Source organism: Dipodomys ordii, unplaced genomic scaffold, assembly GCF_000151885.1.
Source record: "Dipodomys ordii isolate 6190 unplaced genomic scaffold, Dord_2.0 Scaffold106, whole genome shotgun sequence".
Lineage (NCBI taxonomy): Eukaryota > Metazoa > Chordata > Mammalia > Rodentia > Heteromyidae > Dipodomys > Dipodomys ordii.
The window spans coordinates 1,783,111-1,802,362 of record NW_012267322.1 but is presented as its reverse complement, the minus strand read 5'-3'; the positions used below and the strand labels follow the sequence as shown (position 1 = coordinate 1,802,362).

General features: G+C 49.3%; 1 protein-coding gene across 3 annotated transcripts in view; it reads left to right on the top strand.

Annotated features, from left to right (window-relative positions):
* Positions 1–7,965, top strand: part of Znf423 (zinc finger protein 423) — a 325,283-nt gene extending 317,318 nt beyond the window's left edge. For all 3 annotated transcript variants that reach the window (XM_013027900.1, XM_013027901.1, XM_013027902.1), the window contains one exon: positions 7,259–7,965. In XM_013027900.1, the coding sequence (XP_012883354.1) occupies positions 7,259–7,288 (30 nt within the window). In that variant the 3' untranslated portion in view covers positions 7,289–7,965. The remainder of the gene's footprint in view (positions 1–7,258) is intronic.
* Positions 7,966–19,252: the final 11,287 nt, after the last annotated feature.

Below are 19,252 nucleotides of genomic sequence, written 5' to 3'. Positions count from 1 at the left end.
CCTCAGACTGAGATCCTCCTACCCCCAGCTCCCAAGTAGCTGGGATCACAGGTATGTGCCTTGGGCACCGCCCATTTCCAATGGCAGTCCACCACTATCACCCGGGGGTCTCCTTGAGGCCTTAAAATAGATGGCCTTGCTCTGATTTCCTGGCCCTGCTGGTATAATTTTTAGAGGCCAGACTCACATCTTTGAGGATAGGGACTGTGGCGTACCTGAGTTGAGATCAACTGTGGGCTGGGGTCCAAGCAGGTGCCAGGCTGGGACAGTTACAGTAGGGATCACAGGGACCCACTTGGCAGACAGGACCAGGGCATAGGTCCAGCCAGGACCATTGTTCAAACCAGTGAAGTCTGGTCTCCTGATCTGCCATTGCTGAGCCCTCAGTGCCTCCCAGCTCTGAGTCTGTCACAGCCCCAGACCCCAGGGGGCCTGGCCAGTGGGGACCTCCACCCGTCTTTGGAGGAGCAGAGCCACAGCGACCAAATCAACTCAAGCCTTGCGGTCACCCATGTACTCTCTTGTCTGGGAGGAGCAAACCACTAAGCAGCCCCAGAAATAGTTCATCTGTTTTGGCTTGTGACAATAGCCGTGAACTCCTTTGCACACCTCTCGCACTCTACCCTCTGCTCACAAACACGGCGATAGGGCACATCTGTGTGTAAAATGTGGCTCCCTGGAGTCTGTGGTCCCCTGGGTGGGTAATAGTGGTTCTTTTGTTTTGTTGGGTGATTCTGAGTGGGAGCCTGTTTACAGCTGGGTTCCTAATAGAAGCTTTGGCTTCCTCCTAATAATCTATTCTCCAGTGGGTTCGTTTCCAAAATGTACCAGGACAGAACCTGTCCCCTTGGGAGTTTGTGGGGCTTTTTCTATTTTCACAACAATAGTTTCTCCCAGGGAAGATGTTTCCTAACTTCTGGAGCTAGTAGTTGATCAGACCACTTGCTTCGGTCTTTGGTGTGGTGGGGCCAAGTGAAGGATTGGGAGAGAGGCTACCCCTTCCTATGTGGACTCCTTGTAACAAAAGAAACAGGCAGGCTGGCTGGTGGTGAACTCTCACAGAAGCAATCTGAGCCAGGGACCTTACATGCAGCTCTTCTTGTCCCCCAGGGACTTTGGTCCCTGAATCTGGGGACCCTCAGATACTTGACCCCCCCCGCCGTCCCACCACTTGCCTGTTGGATACGGGGCTCTCCTTCCGGGCCCAGAGTCTCTGATGCTCTCCTCCTACTGCTCTGGATGACAGATGACAGAGTGTCTGAGAGGCACGGACAGGAAAGCCTCACGCGTGTCCCCTGCACATGTGAGCCTGCTATTCTCCCTCTGCCTTGTTCAAGCTACGGGGGTTTCTCCCAGGCCAGTGGATTGCTGACCCCACTCTAGGCAGGAGTCGACATCGTGGGACAGTTCTCTAACTGCGCTGTGTGGACGGGGCTGGCAATGGCTGCTGGGAGAAGTGGGGTGCATCCACGTCACGCCCCACCCCGCCCCACGGGAGCAGCCACGTCACTGCAGGCATTTAGAGGAAGCCCCGGCCATCACTCACTCCTAATTTTAATGACGTGCATTAGCTAAATTGTGTTCTGAGTATTCATTGCACACTGTTTATGGGGCGCTCTCAAGTGTGCATACCGTTTGTCAGAAGTGCAAACTAGCGAACATACGAGCCTTTAAGACAGGCCATCTGTTCGTCTTAGACCCTTGGACGATTGTCAAACGCTTCTAAAAATAAGTGCTCACAAGCAGAGAGGGGCTACCCAGGTGATACACAGCAAAAATGGGGAGCAGGGCCACCTATGTCTGTACCCTCCCCAAAGGGAAAGATGGCAGTGGGAGTAAGGGCAGAGGGAGACAGGAGCAGAAGGCCCGGAGGACACGCCTCTTGGACTACAGGCGTGAACTTCCCCCTCTGTCTTGCAGTTATGGAACTCCACAGCTCAAATACCTTCGATGGCTCCCTATGGCCCAGATTTAAGGGCAAGCTGCCTTGTCTGGCATCATGGAGTCTCATCAATAAGGCCCCCGCCTTCCTTTCCAGCCTTGTCTCCATAGCGCACACCCTGTACTTCTGCCAGGCTGAATTATTCATTGTTCCCCCAACATATGTTGCACTTTTCACATTTCACAGGCAGAGCAGCGCCACGGTGGAGAGGAGGCTCTGCAGACTGCGCGGGTGCCGATCTGCACTGCCCTTCCCAGCTGTCGGACCCGGCTTCTGTGTGCCTCAGTGTTCCTGTCTGTCTAGTAGGGACATACAGAGTATTCAGCTCATCGAGGGCTGTCCCCAGGCTTATCTGACTGAACAAAAATGAAATTTGAAGGAGGTACCTGGTGTGTAGGGAGCCTTGGCCACTGAATTGTGGCCATTATGGATGTCAGCCACATCTCCCAGCTCTTGTCCAGGTGGCCAGTTCTGCCTGGGAAACCCCATCTCCATGCGCATGCTCGAGCACACACGTGCACTGACGCTGCAGCCCAGTACTGGAGGACAGTCCTTTCTCCATTCCCCTTTTGGTGAAATCAGTTCCTCCCACAGCCAGCCACAAGCTGGAAAGGCCTGGGGTGCCTCTCCTCCTCGCTCTCTCTGCCCGTGGTAGAGGGCTGGGAGCCAGCCACAGGGCTCCTGCACTCCTGTCTAACCCACACAGGGACTCTCTGTGGCTAACTTAGGCTCATGGCCTTGTTCCCTATCCCCAAAGAAAGGTCATGGCAAAGCTACCACAACCTCTTCCCATCGGGGAAGCAGAGGGAGTGGTTAAGTCGGAAGCTGGATAGTCTGCAGATGGGGCTTTGGGACACTCTGGGCTGGGGCTAAATGTTCTTGTGGCTCAGTGGCCAGAGCCAGAACTCCAAAGATGAGTCCTTTTGTGCCATCATATGACCTTCAGTGTCTACGAATATGGCTACCCTTGCCCTCACCACCAAGCCAGGGCCAGAGCTTCTACACCTCTGGATGCTCATTGCCCAGTCCAGGACATGGCAGACAGACTCTCCCAGCATCTGTGCAGTGAGCAAATGAGTGGATGCACGTGCACCCTTCCCTCCCTCTCCCAGCAGACCCCATGCTCTTGGGCAGAGTGGGAGGAGGAGCAGTGGACTTGCAGAGGGTAATGAGGGTGACGCCTTCCTTGGATGCCTGTTGCTCCAAGGGCAAGGCCGTTGATGACCGGACTATGTCAAGAGGACTCCTGAAACATCACCAGATGGGACAGAGGCAGAGGGTATTCTCAGTCCATCAAACCTCTCCAATTGTCCTTCCTAAAGGCCCGCATGCTGCTCAGTCCTAGTCTACCACCAGGGAGCAATGCTCTGGCTAGATACCTCTCTGCTCAGGAAGAACCTTTTGGGCCCCAATATGGAGATCTGTGGGGCACACTCCGGGCCATCTGGGTATTCATGCACAGTATCTCCTAGGTCCTCCAGGCATCACAGAAAGAGGTGAACTTAATTAACACTCAGAGTTCAGAGAAGTTGCTATAAGGCTACATAGCTGCCAAGTGGCAAGCCAGAATTTGAATGCAGGGCTTAGCCCATCTTAGCCTACTGCCGGCTGTGGCAGGTAAGGCTGTGGCCAGTGCCAATGGACAGCGGAGAGGTGCTCTTGGCCAAGGGAGGTGCTGGGACCTGACAGGCATTTTGTTATTAGGAGATGGCTAACAAGAACCTGGGAGAGTGACCTGCAGTTCAGAGAACTCTTCCTGACCCACGGCTGAACGTCTTGGGATATAGCTTCGTGCCCCCAAGCAGCCAGCATGGCGAAGCACCTCTCACCCTCCCACAGGACACTGGCAAGGGGAGACTGGGCTGGGTCTGGTCCAAGGGCCAGAGAATAAACACAAGAACTAGCACCATGATCCTGGGCTGCAGGCCAGGGAAGGCCCATACATGCATGTCCAGGCCTTCGTGCTGGGCTAGGAAGCCAGAGCTGGACCAGAACAGAGCCTCCAGCTAGGCCATTTAGAGTGAATTAGGGCAGACAATCCAACCACCAGGTTCCATACACCTGGCACACTCCCTCTACACCCAATGCATACCTGGATTGAGTTTGGGATCAGGAACATTTCACTGATGAATTCCAAACAAGGAGCTAATGACTGTCACCCAGCAGGGAGTTCGTGTCCCCTGTGTGCACGAAGGGGTGAATGTTAGGTAAATAAGTACTGCCTGGACTTTGTTCCTGCAAAGGCCAGGGTGACACATTCATGGGCCTGACGCAGTACTGACAGTGTGCAGATGTCTATGCCCGCCCACTTGCCCACCACTGACTGCCCCCTGCACCAGGCAGAGGCCCCGAATCAGGCTGAAGCACACAACGGCTGCCAAGTGCATTGATTCAGCCACCAGCCATTGCCACTCACTCCTCCCACTTTGCTTCATTTTCCTCACCTGCTTCTCTGCCCCACACCTGTGTCTCCCTGGCAGAGAGAGGTGGGGGGGGAATGGGTGGATGTCAGGCTGTCATCCAGGCTCTTCCCATCATGCCCAGATCCCACCTCCAGCCTAGATGGCACCAAGAAATGTTCATCTGGGGGTCGATGGCATCTTTAAAAAACGATTTTCTTCCTTCTCAGAAGAGGCTAAATATAGCACAGGCATAAACAGAGAAATAGACACGAAGGCAGAATGCCCTTGTGAGAACCATGCCCGAGGAGGGAACTCTCCAGAAGACTTGATGGAGCATCTGCCCCCTGCCCGCTGCTCAGCATGCAGGCGTGGGGTGATGGAGGGGTCCTACTGACAAAGGGGTGGTTTGCTTTGTGCTTGCTCTCCAGCCACACTCCACAACTGTGGCCTGGGTCACTCTGCCAAGCCACCCATCATGTCATTAATCCCATGACATTTGAGGGCCCATGTGTCTCACTGCCCAAGGCAGACGCCTTGAAGGGCGGGCCCATGGGGGTCCAGTCTTCCCCTGACCCCCACTGTGCAGCCTGGAGCAGAGCACCCAGCAGGTACTTAGAAATGCCCTGCTGAAAGTATTCTGGTGCCTGGTCCCCTCTGGGCATCACGTTTTGACATTTCCATCAGCCGTGACATCCTGGGCTTTTGTTCCTAGAATAAAACCTCAGGGAAGGAATTTTTACTCTTCTCAGAACCCTCTTGGAAGAAGTTCCTGAGTCTAATCTAAGAACCGCCTGTTGCTGTTCCTTAAGTAAAAAGGATTGTTACTGTTTTACCCAGAGGAGCGGTGTCTAGTCTTACAGTGACCTAATCATCACTGGTCTAGATGGGAATTTCCACATCTGCACCAACAGCACCTGGCTGAGCCAATGTGGATGAGGTGACACTGGGCCTTGTTGTGGGATCCTGGCCAGAGGGCCTCAGAAACCCCCTCCCCCACACTGGAGGCGGGTGGTCCACCAGGATCTGTGGGGGGGGGGGCGGTGTACACATACCAGTACTAGGGCTTGAATTCAGGACCTGAGTGCTGTCCCTTAGCTTTTTCACTCAAGGTTAGTGTTCTACCACTTTAGATACAGATCCACTTCTGGCTTTTTGGTGATTAATTTAGAGATGGGATTCTCACAGTTTCTTGCTTGAGCTGATTTGGAACTGAGATCTTAAGTTAGGATGACAGCCTCTAGGATTTTGTGCAGATTAAATATCATGCCTGGCTTTCTTCTGTCTGTGGAAATAGTCTCACTACAGTTGCTCGGTCGGTCCCTAGTCTACACTCCCAACCATTCCCATAGGTGCCCTATGTACTGGGTCCCCATTTTGGCCTTAGTCAGCCCTGGTGCCTTAGCACATTCCTTGTCCACATGGGATCCTTTGCCCCTTGCCTCAATAATTTCCCATCAGCAGAGAGACCAGACAGACAGACAGACACCACACAGAGGGCAAGAATGTGCCTGGGATCGCATGAAACATGCTGGCCTATACCCATAGTTCCTATGAAGAGTATTTAGTTGACACTTGGTGCCATGGATGGATGCCAGCAAGCACCTGCGCTGTGAGGATCGAGTGCTAGGGGCTGGAGGACTCAGCAGTATCACAGTGGTGTGAAGTATATGCCACGGAGCCCTGTGCCAGCAGGTAACCATGGTTCTATGTCTCTCCTGGGCCCCTTGCCTCCAGCAGAAGCCTTGTCCATCTCTGGCCGCCTCATAGCCAGACCTGGAGATCAGGAGAGAGAGAGAGAGAGAAAAGCAGCACCTCCTCTGCCCCCCAGTGGTCAATATCAGAACTGCACACCACTGTTCCTGGCCTGCGCAGGGTCCCTGGACCACTGGCTGGGGTGCCAGCCTGGGAGGCAGAAGCATCCCTGAGAAGCTGTGGAGGGAGAAGAAGTCTGGCTACTCTGTCTTTGGAGAACTTTGTTGCCTTTTTCCAGGTTTCCTGAGATGGATCAGCACCTGAGGCTTAGGATGGAATATGTCTGAATTAGAGAGAGAGAGAGAGAAGGAGAGAGAGAGGGAGGGAGAGAGAGAGGAAAAAGAAAAAAGACTGTGGGCTCAGAAGCCAAACCCCACCCCCAGCCCCAGGCTGCTGGCTCTGATGGAAACAGATCAACTCTGCTGGCAGGAGGGAGGACAGGCCGTGGGCTGTGGCTAGAGGGAAGCATTTGGCCGCAGGGTCCCACCTGGGCCCTGGGTTTCCCTGGTGGATTGAGCCAAAGTGCACAGCATCCCTCCTTATAGCCCAAGCAGTGTCCCGTGACCACGCAGGCAGGCTCCCAGAAGCCTGCAGTGGAGCTCGTCCCGGACCCTCCCTGCTGGGTGACCCATCCTGCCTGGGCTGCAGGCACCTCCTCCGCCCCGCTGCTTCTGCATGTCTGCGCCCACTCGGGTGCTTCTTGGCTGCAGAGCTGCTCTGCACATCTGCTGTCTCCCTCTGTGAGGCTCGGAGCAGCTAGGGAAGGATGGAGAGGGGACGTAGGGCCAGCCTGCAGGAGTCACAGGGTTTCCTGCTCTTCATTGGAGAGAAATAGAGATGTTTTTAATTCCTGCCACCTCCCCAGCATTTCCCCTTGCCCTCTGCGTAGCCCATCCCCATGGTAAGACCTGAAATAATAAAAAATAAAAACAATTTGCAGGGAGTCCAGGTTGGCAGTGACAGGAACTGATCCCCAAGCCCTTGAATCAACGTGGCGCCTTGGCAGCTGCGTCCCCCGGGCACTTTTTCCTTGTTGCATTTTGTTTTGTAATAATCGAGTCTCTTTTGCTGCAGCCCCGGAGTCCGGGCACCAGGTGGGAGGGGACAGGCATGCTCGCCATTCTTCTGCCCTCATGCGTGTCTCCTTTCTTTGCCTTTGCAGAACCACACGATGAGCCAGCACGCACAGTGAGAGACCGCGCGACAGGACACCTTTCCGCAGAAGGCTTGCCGGAGACGCCGTGGGGAGGGCCATTTGAACATTACATCCAATCAAAGTGTCATTTGCAACCCAGATGTAAAACTCTAATGATTTGGCCATGAGGCGCTGCTATTATAAGCAGCTGGAAATGAATATTAATGGCAGAGATTAAAAGTATTCCATGCTCAGTATTTTTTATTGTCCTGCTCCAGCTAGTGTGCTTTTTAGAGTTTTCTGCCTCAGACTACATTTCTAGTGTTATAGGAACCTGCTTTTTGAGGCTATTGTCCTCTGTTTCTTCATGTATTATACTGATAGTTTTTTTTCCCCTTAAGAGAAGATTAGTGTTTTTTTTCCTTTGCTTTATTTTTTTCTTCTTCTTGTTTTCTCTCCCCCCCCATCCCCTTTGGTTAACTACTTTTTAATTGCAATTCTAGGTAATTGTGCATCGTGATGTGATTGCTTGGCTATTGTCTGAATATTTCCTTTTAATTTTTTTAATTAAAGACTAATGCTTTGATTGGATTTGCCAGTTCACCGGACAGTGATTAAAACTATGTAATGAATATAATCGGTTTCAGTGCAACTGGATGGTCTGCTTTTAAATGTGACTTGATCTGACTTCAGTAACTAGTTCAATTCAATAAAGGGAATCCATGCGATGAGCAGAGGTGGCTTGGTTCTCTCCTCCGTTGGGGGTTCAGGAGGCGGGGATGGCAGAGGTGTGTGTCTCAGGAGTTCCTCTGGGTTCTCCCCTGGGGCCCTGCCCACAACAGACCCAGCTCGTTCACAGTTGTCCTCTAATCCACGCCCATTGGATGAGCTGGCAGTGGTCACTCAAGTCAAAGGGGAAAGAGCCAGGGAAAAGATATTCCCCGGCCTTCACATTCCCGGATGGAGAAACTGAGTGTCCAGGGGCACAGGCAGCATCTCCTAGCCTGTCCAGGTTGCTGACTGGTGCTTATCCAGGCTGCATCCTCCTTACTCCTCCATCCCTCCCACTGGACTGGTTTTCCCACAATGGAGGCAGATAGATAGGCACGTGGATAACCCTTGCCATGCACCAAGACTCCAAGGAGTGCTTGGGTTCTAGCTTGGGCCAAGGCATAAATGTGGCAGGGTGAGGGGCATCCCTTCAGCACCTGCAATCCAGTGCCAGGAGCTCCAGACTAAAAGTAGGCAAAAGCTGTAGCAAAGCCAGGACTAAGGAGAGGCTGGCAGGTGCTCAGGGGCTGGAATCTCAGGAGGTGCTTGCTCCCAGAGGAGCCTGTCTCTGAAGATGGTACCCTGGCACCTCACTGCCTCAACCTGACTGGCCCTGGTACCACCAAGGGGCCACCCTGCAGTTGGTCTCCTGGGTCCCTTCGCCACACTAGTGCTGGACTGACTTGCCAATCAGAGAGCAGAAGCCACATGGGGAAGCCCTTCTGCACCAACTTTCCACAAGGGGCGAGGAAATTGGTTATTACCCTCTGCAGAACGGAAATGAAACAGGCCAGACAGATTGCACCTAATTATACTGTAATACGAAGTCACGGGCATGGAATTTGGAGCAATTACGCCATGATCCAGAGCACTCCCGTATCAAGGGGCTTCTGGTGACCCATGCGAGAGCTTTCCTTCCTACCACCTCCTAGAAGGGCCCAGGGCGGGCAGCTCTCTGCTGCTTAAAGTGCATTCACCCGTACCTCGCAGAGAAGTACCTGCCAGTGCCCTGTCATAGAGATGTCATCCCTAAACTTAAGGGCACTTGCCTCCTGCAACCTGAAGGCAGGAAACTGCCATTTTCACCCCCCAGAGACTTGGCAGATTGAGGGGAGACCCCAGAGTAGGCACCAACAATGCCCCACGGTACCCAGTGCCCGGCTGGGCTGCCAGGCCTGTCCACTGCCAGGCCCAACCTGGGACAGTGTTGAGGGACAGCAGGACCAGTGTGTCCAGAGTTGCCACTGCCAGTTCTGGATTTATCTCGAACCCCATGGAGCCCAGGTGAGACCTCCGTAAGTACCAATAGAAGATTTGATTTGACGGTTGGTGGCACAGGGCTAAATTAGTCACTGCCCCCATTAAAAATACAGCGGGGGGTTCAAGAGCTTTTCACGCCATGTGGGAATCAGCAGCGAAGCCGGCTGCTGCCTTGGGTAAGGAGACAGGCAGCCTAGGGGACTGGGAGGTAATGAGGTTTATGGCTGCCCGGGAACCCCGCCGACTCCCCCTTTGCCCAGCCCCATTGTTCTCATCTGAGAGCCCCTTGTGGCTTTCTGTGGGGAGGGGGCTCGTAGGGGGACACTGAGGACCTGCCTAGGACTTGAGTTTTCCCCCCACACTGAACAATGCTAGGGTAGAGGAAAATGCATAGAGGCCCCCCAGCTCCCTTCCAGGCTAGGGGGTGGGGAACTGTATACTGCTCAGCTCTGAGGCCCTGGGGTAGCTGGGCTGATCACGGAAAGGCATCTGAAATGATGCCTGGGGGTGGGCTGTGAACTTGGGTCTGTCTTGACAGGAGGGGACTTGCTCCACCTGGAGAGGGCTCCAGGGAGTCAGCCACCTGCCTTTGGCTTTGGGGTAGACCAGAAGCCTGTGGCTCACAGTGGCTGCATTTCACTTTCAACTGGCTCTGTGAGTGAAGGAATGGTGCCTAGGTCTGGAAATGGACCAGAACTCTGAGCCCCAGACCTTGTCTAGGGTGTCAGTAGCTTCCAGAAAGCAAGTGGGTAAGAATTTTGGCCTCTGAAACAAAGCTGCTGTGAAAATTTCCTTCAGGCCCTGGCCATGAAGAATAGTCCTTCTAACATGGAGTGGGATTAGCAGTGAATTTTCCTCTTCCAGAACTCATTCACTCACACACACACACACACACACACACACACACACTAGCATGATAACTGAGTCTTTCTGTGCCTTGTTAAACGTTCCTCCTTAGACAAATGATTCACTGACCTGAACCAAGAATGAAAAATGGAGCTGAGTGTAAAAGTGGGAGCTAACTAGGAGAGCAGGAATGGAAAGGCATCCAAGGGGGACAGCACACTGAACAGGTAGATCTTTGGTGTTTGGTGTGTGTAGTGAGTTCCATCCTGGCCTCAGATACCAAGGGTGATGTGTGGGGTGCTTGACCCTTGGTCATTCTCCGGCCACCCCAGAGCGAACCAAAAGGTAGAGGTAGAGTGGTGGCCCTGTGAAATTGAGCTGGCAAGTGATAAGCGTTTAAGAGACAAATCCTTCTAGAGTATCTCTTTTCTAAATCAAATCTCAGGCTATACCAATAAACTCATATGACAAGGTCACAATTGTCATGATGGGGAAGATCTGGAAGCTGTGATTTAATGGGGTTATCAGATTATCTCATGGTTCAGAGTGGCTCCTGGAGCTCCAGCTATTTCATCAACATTCTCATCACCAGGAAGTTGGAAGAATAAATTCTCACAGACTACCACTAATTTTTTTTTGGGGGGGGGGTGCTGCTACTGGGGCTTGAACTCAAAGTCTGGGACTGTCTCTTAGCTTTTTCACTCAAGGCTAAGTGCTCTACCATTTGGGGTAGAGTTCCACTTCTGGGGTTTTGTTGTTGTTGTTGTTATTTGTTTTTGTTTTTGGTGGTTAGTTGGAGATAAGAGTCTCTTGGACTTTCCTGCTTTGGACTGTGATCCTCGGAGCTCAGCCTCCTGAGTAGCTGAGGTGCCACTGGCATCGGGCTATAAATCAAGATCTTTTTCTGTAGCCCTGGCTGCCCTGCAACTCACAACTTTCCTTTCTCAGCTTTCTAAATTCTGAGATGGCAGGAGTGTATCATTGCCACTTAACTAGCTGTGTGACGCCAAGCAGATGCTTCACTTCTCTGGGCTGCGGGCTTTCCTTGGTAAAACGAGAATGAAACAGTTCTTATCGCAAGGTTGCGAGATCATCGTGAGGTGAGGTTGGCAGAGACGTTACCTGCCGTGATCCGAGCACTGCGTTTGGTGACTGCAGTTATTCTAAAGCCGGTGCGTCCACATGCAGGCAGAGCAAGGACTCCCCAGGCCACCTGGCCTCAGCGCCCCAGCCCCCAACAGAGACCTGTGGGAACCGGGACAGAACCAGGCCTAGAACTTGGCCCGCCCTGCTCGAGCCCATGCCCAATCCGGACTGGCCAGCGGCCGGCCCCGCCTTCCCCGAGCCCCGATTGGCCCGGCTGGGCTCTGACCCCACCTACCCACCCTCGCCGCCCCGCCCAGCGGCCCCGCCAGGGCCGCGGGCTGAGCGGGAACCGCACGGTGTGAACTTATTTGTGCAGATATTAATTACTGAAAGGCGCAAACCGCGCTCTGTGCATGAAACTATGTTTGAGCAGTTTCTACTTAAACTTTAAAGAGAACGTTAATCAATTTTATTTTAACAAAATGACCTTAAGCAGGGGGAAAAAATTGGTGTTATTTGCCCAAACAGGCAAATTAATTTCTCTCTCTTGAGAAATCCGAGAAGCTTCCAGAAATAGCTATGCATAATTTACACCTGCCTTCGCCGCTCCTCCTTTAAACGCCAAGCCCAGTCGCGGGCCCCACCCAGCCCCAGCCCCAGTAGCTCAAACCTTGGATGATGCGATGACCCCCCCACCCCCACCCCATCGCCTTGGAGAGGGGTCAGTGGGCCTGTGGTCTGTGAGGGGCCTGCCCCAGGGCACCCCCACAGTGCAGCTGCACCCCAGAGACCTGCTGGCTACTCCCCTGCTGGGCGATCTGCATCCACGGGTCCAATCGGGAGGCTCTGGGCGACCTGCCCTGGGCTCAGCTTCCACGTCTGCATCTCAGCAGTAAAGCAGGCTCCACCCTCCTTCCCTGAACCTCTGAATATAGAGGCTGTGGTACTACATCTCCATGGTGGAATGAGATAGTCCTGCCCGTGGTCAGCCCGGCTGGGACCCCTTGTACCTACAACACCAGGAGGGCAGAGTACACACTTAGTATATAGGTGTTAAATAAATGAATGGAAGGCAGAGAACAGATTAGCTGTTCCATTATATGTTTAGCGGTGTTAGGTCAGTATTTCCAAATATAAAATGAAGATATAATAGAGGAAATGGTTTTTTAATCTTCATGTTCCCATGAGCTGCCCCCAGTCATATGCTGGAGATTCTCCAGGGTCAGTTGAAGGGCAGAGAGTCCTTCTTCTCTCTGAATTCGTATGATAGGTGCTCACCTCATGTTTGTTGACTGAATGCAGGAGCATTTGCAACAATTGCCACAGCAGGCTGTGCAGAGAGGTGGGTAAGTGAGTGAAGATAGCTCAGAAGAGTGGCAGAATGTGGCGACTGAGCAATAAATGTCCAATGCAGGGGACACGTCACCCAGCCCATCTCCCCTGCTGCCCTTGGGGAATGCAACACCAGGGTACTCGATCTCATCAGTGTTCTTGTTTATTTGTTGTTGTTGTTGTTTTTGGTTGGTCATGGGACTTGAAATCTAGGCCTAGGCACTGTCCCTCAGCTCTTCAGCTCAAGGCTAGCGCTCTACCACTTGAGCTACAGCACCACTTCCAGCTTTTTCTGCTTATGTGACGCTGAGGAATCAAACCCAAGGCCTCATTATGCAAGGCAAGCACTCTACCACTGAGCCACCTTCCCAGCCCCGAATCTCATCAGTTTTCAAGAGGAGAAAATGAAGAATTTTATGTGAGATATTTCAATTCTTACTGTTGCTACTTACCTTAGAGTTCATTTTAAAAAAAAAGGAAGTAGAGAGCATGATTGAGAACATGAGACCCTCAATGCCAGCACACACACACACACACACACACACACACACACACACACACACACACATTTACAGTTGCTGGGACCTCCTATAATCCTAGCTACTCAAGAGGTGAAGATCTGAGGATAATGGTTCCAAGCTAATAAGAAGGAAAATCTGAGCCCCATCTCCAATTAACCACCAAAAGGCCCGAATTTTCAGTAAGCTAAACTCTGAGGATTGTGGTTCAAAGCCATCTCAGGCAGGAAAGTCCATGAGACTCTTATCTTCAATTAACCACCAAAAAACCAGAAGTAGTGCTATGGCTCAAAATGGTAAAGTGCTAGCCTTGAGCAAAGAGCTCATAGGTAGGGCCCAAGCCCAGAGTTCAAGCTTCATGACTGACACACACACCCCCAAAAAAGAACTGATAGCTGGGTATCTGTCAAGTGATGTCATTAGCCTTGATCTAAGCAAGAGTACAAGGCTCTGAGCTCAAACCCTTATACTGACATTAAAAACAAACAAAATGAAACAACAACAAAACGGAGCATAAGGCCCGGTGTGTCAAGGAAAATACTTCTGACACTGCCAGTCTGAGGCTTCCTGAAACCTACAAGTGGATACCATCAATGGCTCAAGCACTGGGTGTCTAATGAGAGAGTGAGTGTGTGACCAGCCGAGGTGCAGAGGAGGTGTGGAGGGATTGAGCAACCGCAAAGGGAAGAACTGAGGGAACAGCTCTGAGTCAGGGAGGCTGAGCCCCTTCACTGGGATTTGGGCTAGAGGTGAAAGTTGCAGGGGGAGAGGGGTTTCCATCTCCATTTGCCTTTCTAACCTCATAGCCCAGAAGTCAGTCCAAGTTGAATTCCTGGGCCTCTCCATGCCTCAGTTTGCCCTTCCTGTAAACAGGGATAAACCATCAAGACCTCCAGACTTGTCAGGTCTTGATGAAATGATATAATGGTAGAGACACCAAGAAGTCATGTGGGACAGGCCACCAGAAATCCTGTCTGTCCCTAAGATTTCATGGCTTCTCTACAGGTTTGGATCCCATATCTCCAAAAGGGGGTTTCAGTGCTCTGAGGTGGGAGTCCTTGGGTTATAACAGCAAACTGGTGTTGGCTGTTTACTGTGTGTTTCCTGCACAAAGCAACAGGCACTCTTATCTTCTCTCACTATTGACAAAAAGCCAGTGACAGCCAATGGGAAGAGGAAAGGTTCTTGTGGCTGGCTGCTTCAGGAGTTGGTTCATGTGGCTCTGTTGCTCTGGGGCCTGTGGTGGGCAGAGCACCATGTGGGGAGCGCATGGTGGAGCAGAGCTTCTCACTCACAGCAGCCAGGGAGCAGAGAGAGACAGGGCACGCCTCCAATGACTTAACTTCCTCCAGGCTTCACCTCCTCCCACTAGGGTCCTAGGCTGGTGACTGAGCCTCCAAACCCCCGGCCTTTAGGAGGACATTCAGATCCAGACAGTAACATGCACATTCCTTCCTGCTCTGGGGCTGCTTCCTCAACTCTGAGGGGAGTGTTGAGTCAAGCTTCAAGCTTAGCTTCTAGCTCCCTGTGCACTCCAGTAGCCTGGGTACTCGTTCAGGACCCTCAAATAGCTTCTGGGCTGTCAGTGGGGACAAGGATGCCTGCACTCCACACTGGTGGACATGAGGACATACTGTACTTGGCCACCATTTGTGATATGCTAAGCACCTAGGGACAAATTTCTTAGCTGATGGTATACGTAAACCTCATAGAGTGCAGGGAAGAAAGTCAGCCTTGAGCGTATGAGGAGGAAACCAGCTGGACCATCTGTCTTAACAAAGTGGGTCTTTGATTGGCTCCCTTCAAGGAGAACTGCCTACCCTGCAGCCTGGGCTGCTGGCTCTGCTCTGAACCCTCTGTCCCTGGCCATTGTGGGTTTGCCCTGTCTCCTGGAATCTTAGTCTGTAATCACACACCGTCACCTTCCTGGGCCCAAACAGATCCCCTCCCTCCTTCAGGGCTCAGCCCAAGTGCCACCACCTTGAGGAAGCCCTCCTAAGTTCTCTCAGGCAGCTGTCCGCTTTCCTTCCCCTCCTGATTGCTCACAGCATACAGAACACAGCAAGCGACACTAGAGCTGCTTGCTGAATTCAGAGTTCCTCCACTTCCAGGTTCCTCACCATCTTTTTCAGTAAGTGAAGCAGGGGTTTGGCTCTCTTCTAAGAATGAAGACATTTGATCCTAGTCTCATTTCTTCTAGAAACACTGTGTACACACATGCATATGTCTAGGAATCCTGTCACAAAAATGTCACTTAGCACATTGTTCTGGGACTGGGTTTTAATCTTTGGTTCCTTTCTCTTTGTATTTACAACATAGATCTTATTCCATGGGGAGGGAACCGTTTTTCCACAGTGAACTCAACCTTTTTAATAGCTAAAAGTTACGGATAAGGCTATTTGAAACCATCTGTTTCATATCAGATAAACTGTGGTAGTTTCTGTTTTTCAAGGAATTGGCTCATGTCACTTAATTTGTTAAATTTAACTGTTCACAGAATTCCTTACTACTGTTTCCATGCCGGTAGTGTCTGTACTAGCAGCTCCTCTTTCATTTCTGATATCAATACTTCTTCCTGTCTTCTGTCTTTATCAGTCTTTTTTGGAAGTTCATCAACTCATTAACTTTTCAAAGAATCAACTCTTTCATTGTTTTCTCTTCTTTTTTCTTCTTTCAATTCCATTGATTTCTTCTCTACAGTATGTCCTTCCTGTTTTCATTTTATTGCTTTTAGGTTCGTTCTTATATTTTTTTAAATCTTTAAAAAATATTTTTATTATCTGTAAGTAGTTGTACAAAAGAGTTGCCATTCAACAAAACAGTTTATTGTGAATACAATGTATCTTGATCAATGTCACCCCTTTCAACATTCTCACCCATCCCTCCAATATACCCCTTCCCTCACTTTTCTTAGTTTTGTAGAATATACATTCAATTTTAACAGCATTCTCACCCATGTCTCTTCATTTGTCTACCCACATTCCTTTGACCCCACCCGACCCCTTTCAAGTACCTGCTTCTTGTTATTTATTTTGTTATGATTCGACCTTTCTAAGGAATTATACTGTTTTAAGTTTTCCCCTAAATCTGCCTTATTTCAATTAATATATCTATACACATGTGCACAACACCCAAGGTATTGACTTATATATTTATAAACCAATTTTAGCTTTCATAGATGAGGGAAAACATGCAACCTCTGTTCTTGCAGTGGAAGCATAAGTTATACATTTGACTTTCCCACCTTTCAAATATACACATGCACTTATATTTCCTCTGCACACTGCTTTGGCTGTGTCTCAAAGTCATTGATACATTGTAATTCCACTTTTATTCAGTTCAATGTATTTGAAGACTTTCTTCAAGACTGCCTCTCTGACCCATGTACGACTCAGAAGCCTGTTTACTTTCTGAGTGTTTGGTGACTTTCCAGTGATGATTCTGTTACTGATTTCATTGTGGCCAGGAGGCACACTATGGTTTTAATTTGTATTTGCTGTGATATTTGCTTTGTGGCCCATAATATAGCTTTACCATGGAATATGTTTTGCAGACACTCGAAAGAATGTATCATTTGCTGTTCTTGGGTAGAGTGTCTTCATTTTTCCAATTTCTTCTTTCCTAATTTTTCATTTCTCTAATTTCTTATTTAAGCTTTTTTTTAGAATTTCACTTTGATTTGGTGTTTTTGAGTAGATTTCCTTGTACAGTTTAGTTTAGAAGTTGCTGTAGATGTTGTGTTATATATACATAGCTTATTAAAATCTACTGGTGTCATCATTACACCAGCTCAAATTACGTGTACAAATCTTACCTCACCTGTTCACAATCATCTCAACTATTAGTCTGCATAAGTTTAGAACCAGATTTACACCACACATTATTAAAATTTTGCTTCAGCACTGAGCACAATTTAGGTAATTCAAGAGGAGAAGGAAGATCTATTGAATTTACTCCTAGTTTTACTTCCTGAGGTTTTCTACCTCCTGTTCCAAGTCTTCTGGAGGAAAAATTCTCTTATGTTTAGAGAACTTCTTTTTTCCCCATACTTATAAGGTAGCTTGACTAGCTACAGATTCTCTTACTTTTTTTAATTTGAGCAAATTTTGTGTTTCTTCCTGTTTTTGAGACATTTGCACCGAATATGTGCTTTGGGGTCGATAGATCTTTCTTTCTGGACAAAAAAAACGTTCCATTTCCAAGCTGGGCACTGGTGGCTCATACCTGTAATCCTAGCTACAGAGGAGGCTAAGATCTAAGGATAGTGGCTTGAAGCCAGCCAGGGCAAGAAAGTCTACGAGAACAAAAAGCTGGATATGAAGCTATGGCTCAAGTGGTAGAGTATTAGCCTTGAGCACAAAAACTCAAGGACAGCACCCAAGTCCTGAGTTCAAGCCCCAGGACAGGTGTATCTGTGTGTGCGCGTGTGTGTATGTCTGTGTGCACGCGCATACACACGCCCCAACACACAGATTCCATTTCCTCTGGTTTCTATGATTTCTAACAAGAAGTCCACTTGAATTTGAATTGTTTTTGCTCTGAAGATGTTGTTTTTCTCTTGTTCTTAATGCCTTTCTCCTGTCTTTGGTTTTTAGAAATTTTACTATGCTTGGTCTTGGGAATGTATTTCCTTGGGTTTATTCTGTTTGAGGTTTATGACAAATTTGGAATTTTTTTAAGCCAGTATTCCTTCAAATACTCTTTCTTTGACCCTGCTATTTTTTCAGGATTCTGGTGACACTGATGTTAAGTCTTTCATTACATTGTTATAGTCCCACAGGTTCACAAGCTCTGATTGCATATTTTCGACTTCTTTGCTTGCTTTTCACATTGCATGTTTCTGTTCTTTCTTATGGCTCACTGAGCTCCTCTTGCCCCTCCCCTCTGCTGTTGAACTTCATTGGGACTTTTATTTCTGTTGTGATTTTTTTTCTAAATCTTCCACTTGGTTCTTTTTTACGTCTTCTATTCCTTTGCCGAGACTTTCTACTTTTCCATTTGTTTCAAGTAATTTTATAATTGATTATACATTTTTATGAATGCTGCCTTAAATATTTCTGTATAACATGTTATACTATATGTTAATCTATTACACTCGATTATATTATTACTATTCATAATACACCTTGCAATATATAAATATATGGTGCACATATTTATATATTGTATAATAAATATTTATATTTATTTTATCCTTTTGTTTGTACTGGGGCTTAACCTCAGAGCCTCTCACTTGCTCAACTTTTTTGCTCATAGCTGGTGCTCAACTCCTTGAGCCACGCTTCCAATTTGGTATTTTGTTGCTTATTTTGGAGATCGAGTTTCAAAGACTTTCTGCACAGTCTGGCCTCAAACTACAATTCAGATATTAGCCTCCTTAGTAGCTAGGATTATAAGCATGAGCCACAGGCACCCAGCCTGCCTTAGAAATCTTAAATAATTCTAACATTTCTGCCATCTGAATCTCATGTTTGTGTTTTCTTTTCTCATTAGATTTCACAACTTCCAGGGTTTGTTTGTTTTTGTTGTTATTATTTTGCCATGACAAACTGTTTGTTGAAATGCTCATGTTTTGTATGTCATGTCACAGAGCTCGTGATTACATGAAGCCTTTCTTTGCTGACTCCCCCGATACTGTCTTTTCCTGATACAGGAAACGATGGGTGGGTACTCCCTGCTTCGTTAGTGCCAGGTGAGAGAACTACATCCCCACTTCGCCCTCACTGACACCTTCCTGAGGGGCTTTGATTACAGCAGGGGAGGCTGGGAGGTCTTTGGCTTCCTATGTGAGGAGTCACTTTCCATGGAGCAGGTGTCTTGTTACCCCTGGCCAGTGATACAAGCCTGCCTCTCTCCCTTTAGGCCTTGGCTGGCACCGCCCACTTCACCAGTACTGGATAGTGAACGTTTAGTGTCCTCTATCACCGTGAAAGGGCCGAGCTAGGATGAAGTCCCACAGTCCACAGCTGTCTCTGGTAGCCATCCTGGTGGTGATCACTGGGCAGCACCATTGTAGATTGATGGGGGAAACCTGAAATCTTCAAACTGTGTGGGAAGAACCGGTTTGTTATGTGGTGTTTGGCTGGGATAGAGTTGTTATTCTCAAGTTTCTGCCTTGCCAGGTCACTCTGTGCTAGGTTCTTTAGGGTAGATAGCTTTGTTGGGCAGGATACTCATACTGGGGGGCTAGCAGATATCATCTATCACT